Raw genomic sequence first — 2,779 nt, forward strand, 5'->3', positions numbered from 1 at the left:
GGCTAGCGACTAGCATGGATAAGCTATCAGAGAGGCTAGCGACTAGCATGGATAAGCTATCAGAGAGGCTAGCGACTAGCATGGATAAGCTATCAGAGAGGCTAGCGACTAGCATGGATAGGTTGGCTTTGCATTGGTGAAGCTAGCAGCTAGCATGGATAAGCTAGCATTAGCATTGGAGAGGCTAGAAACTAGCATAGATAAGCTGGTGTTAGCATTTAAGAGGCTAGCAACTAACATGGATAAGCTGGCATTAGTATTGGAGAGGCTAGCGACTAGCATGGATAGGTTGGCTTTGCATTGGAGCAGCTAGTATGGATAAGCTAGCATTAGCATTCAAGAGGCTAGTGACTTTCATGGATAAGCTGGCATTTGCGTCAAAGAAGCTAGTGGCTAGCATGCATAGGCTGTCATTACCATTGGAGATGCTAGCAACTAGCATGGATAAGCTGGAATTAGCATTTAAGAGGCTAGCAACTAGCATGGATAAGCTGGCATTAGCATCAGAAAAGCTAGCAACTAGCATGGATAAGCTGGCATTAGCATTTAAGAGGCTAGCAACTAGCATGGATAAGCAGGCGTTTGCATCAGAGAAACTAGTGGCTAGCATGGATAAGCTGGCATTAGCATTGGAGAGGCTAGCAACAAGCATGGATAAGCTGGCATTCAAAAAGGTTTGTGTCTAATGAAGTACGTGAGCAACCTAAGAATGCTGGTTGCTATCCCTCTCCAATGCTAACACAAATCAATATTCTCCTTCTCATTTGCCAATACCGGCCTCTCAGTTAGCGGTGCTGGCCTATCATTAATCAGAWCAATAGCTGGATTAGGAATAGAGATAGCCTCCTGCTACAAGGATGTAGCAACCGCTGGTTGTGCAGTAGTCTTAATTTTGCCCTCATACCGTGCCATACTTACCGTCCTCAGTGTCCTTCCTCCTGTCCTCTTGTCTTGTGTCTGACCCATCCAGGATCAGTTCTTCCGGCTCCTGCCTGCTTCCTTTACTTCCTGCATCTTCTGCGCTCCGGACCTCGGCCTCTTCGTTCACGTGGGAATGCTCCAAGTTTTCCCTGTTGAGCTTTTCCACATGTTTCTGCAGAGCGGACTCATTCAGAGAGGGTGAATCTGCAGAGAAGACATGTCTGTGTTTAATTATATTAATCCAGATTCAATGAAATGATGGAGCAATAGTGGACAGAATACCAATGAATTAGTTTAATGCTCTTTCAGGGATAGATCAAGCTTTGTTTCGAAGTTTTGCACAAATCAGAACTAAAGAACCAAATATCTGGTAATTTCTCAAGTAAAACTCAGTAGAACTTAAACAATGTTCTCAAGTTTATCGTTCAATAATGAGAACAACGACACGACATCACAAAAGTCACCGTCACAAAGAAAAAGAGACGAGTCATTGTTTCAACTGTAAAAACCTGGTTTAGAAATGTTCAGATTTTATTACCAATATTTTTGGGACATTAACTTTCATTATCTGGAGCAGGGTTACATTTGACTTCTTCTTGTTTTTAAATGAAAATAAAAAGAAATGTTTGTTGAGTTCAGTGTCACAGTTAGAAACACACCCTGGAGGTGAAGGTTGTCGTCTCTTTCTGCCACCGTTCGTTTCCTTCAGGGTGTGTTTATGGTCCTTATCTGTGAAAATCTGTGAGTTTACAGCAGAACTCAGCTGTGGGCTGTGTTTTCACCTGAACTTGTCATAAAATAAAATTATTCAATGAAATAAAATTAATTAATTTAACTACATGTTGAAAACTAGAAGAAAGGAATGCCCATCACCCTCCGCCTTCTATGCCAGAGTTTTAAACTATGATAAGAAATGACAAAACTGTAATTTTTGTTTACACTGATCATCTCATGTGTGTATTTTTTACTTTACCTGATGAGTCCTGAGGTTTCCGTTTCTTCTGAACCTTCCCGCCCTTTAGGTTCTGTTTGGTTCTGTCCTTCTCATCCTTGGCCTTAAAGACATTAAAGTAAAAACTATGATAATAAACATAAAAAACATTTTAAAGGTTTGATTTGTACAAGATATATACCTAGTGTGTACCAGGTAGGTAATAGGTTGTTATATTGTATGTACCAGGTTAAGTATTAGGTATGTATCCTGTATGTACCAGGTAAGTATTAGGTATGTATCCTGTATGTACCAGGTAAGGATTAGGTATGTATCCTGTATGTACCAGGTAAGTATTGGGTATGTATCCTGTATGTACCAGGTAAGTATTAGGTATGTATCCTGTATGTACCAGGTAAGTATTAGGTATGTATCCTGTATGTACCAGGTAAGTATTGGGTTTGCATCCTGTATGTACCAGGTACAGTGAGTATTATGTAAGTATCCTGTATGTACCAGGTAAGTATTAGGTAAGTATCCTGTATGTACCAGGTAAGTATTAGGTAAGTATCCTGTACGTACCAGGTTAGTATTAGGTAAGTATCCTGTATGTACCAGGTAAGTATTGGGTATGTATCCTGTATGTACCAGGTAAGTATTAGGTATGTATCCTGTATGTAACAGGTAAGTATTGGGTATGCATCCTGTATGTACCAGGTAAGTATTGGGTATGCATGCTGTACGTACCAGGTAAGTATTAGGTAAGTATCCTGTATGTACCAGGTAAGTATTGGGTATGCATGCTGTACGTACCAGGTAAGTATTAGGTAAGTATCCTGTATGTACCAGGTAAGTATTGGGTATGCATGCTGTACATACCAGGTAAGTATTAGGTAAGTATCCTGTATGTACCAGGTAAGTATTGGG

General features: G+C 40.4%; 1 protein-coding gene across 1 annotated transcript in view; it reads right to left on the reverse strand.

The window, feature by feature from the left end:
- The window catches only part of mylk4b (myosin light chain kinase family, member 4b), a gene marked incomplete at its 3' end in the record, with an annotated part of 18,188 nt that overhangs the window by 8,564 nt on the left and 6,845 nt on the right, over positions 1–2,779 (reverse strand). Inside the window, 2 exon segments of the mRNA XM_014017904.1 lie at positions 919–1,125; positions 1,895–1,976. Coding sequence (XP_013873358.1) covers positions 919–1,125; positions 1,895–1,976 — 289 coding nt within the window.

Source organism: Austrofundulus limnaeus, unplaced genomic scaffold (assembly GCF_001266775.1).
Source record: "Austrofundulus limnaeus strain Quisiro unplaced genomic scaffold, Austrofundulus_limnaeus-1.0 Scaffold179, whole genome shotgun sequence".
Classification (NCBI taxonomy): Eukaryota; Metazoa; Chordata; class Actinopteri; order Cyprinodontiformes; family Rivulidae; genus Austrofundulus; species Austrofundulus limnaeus.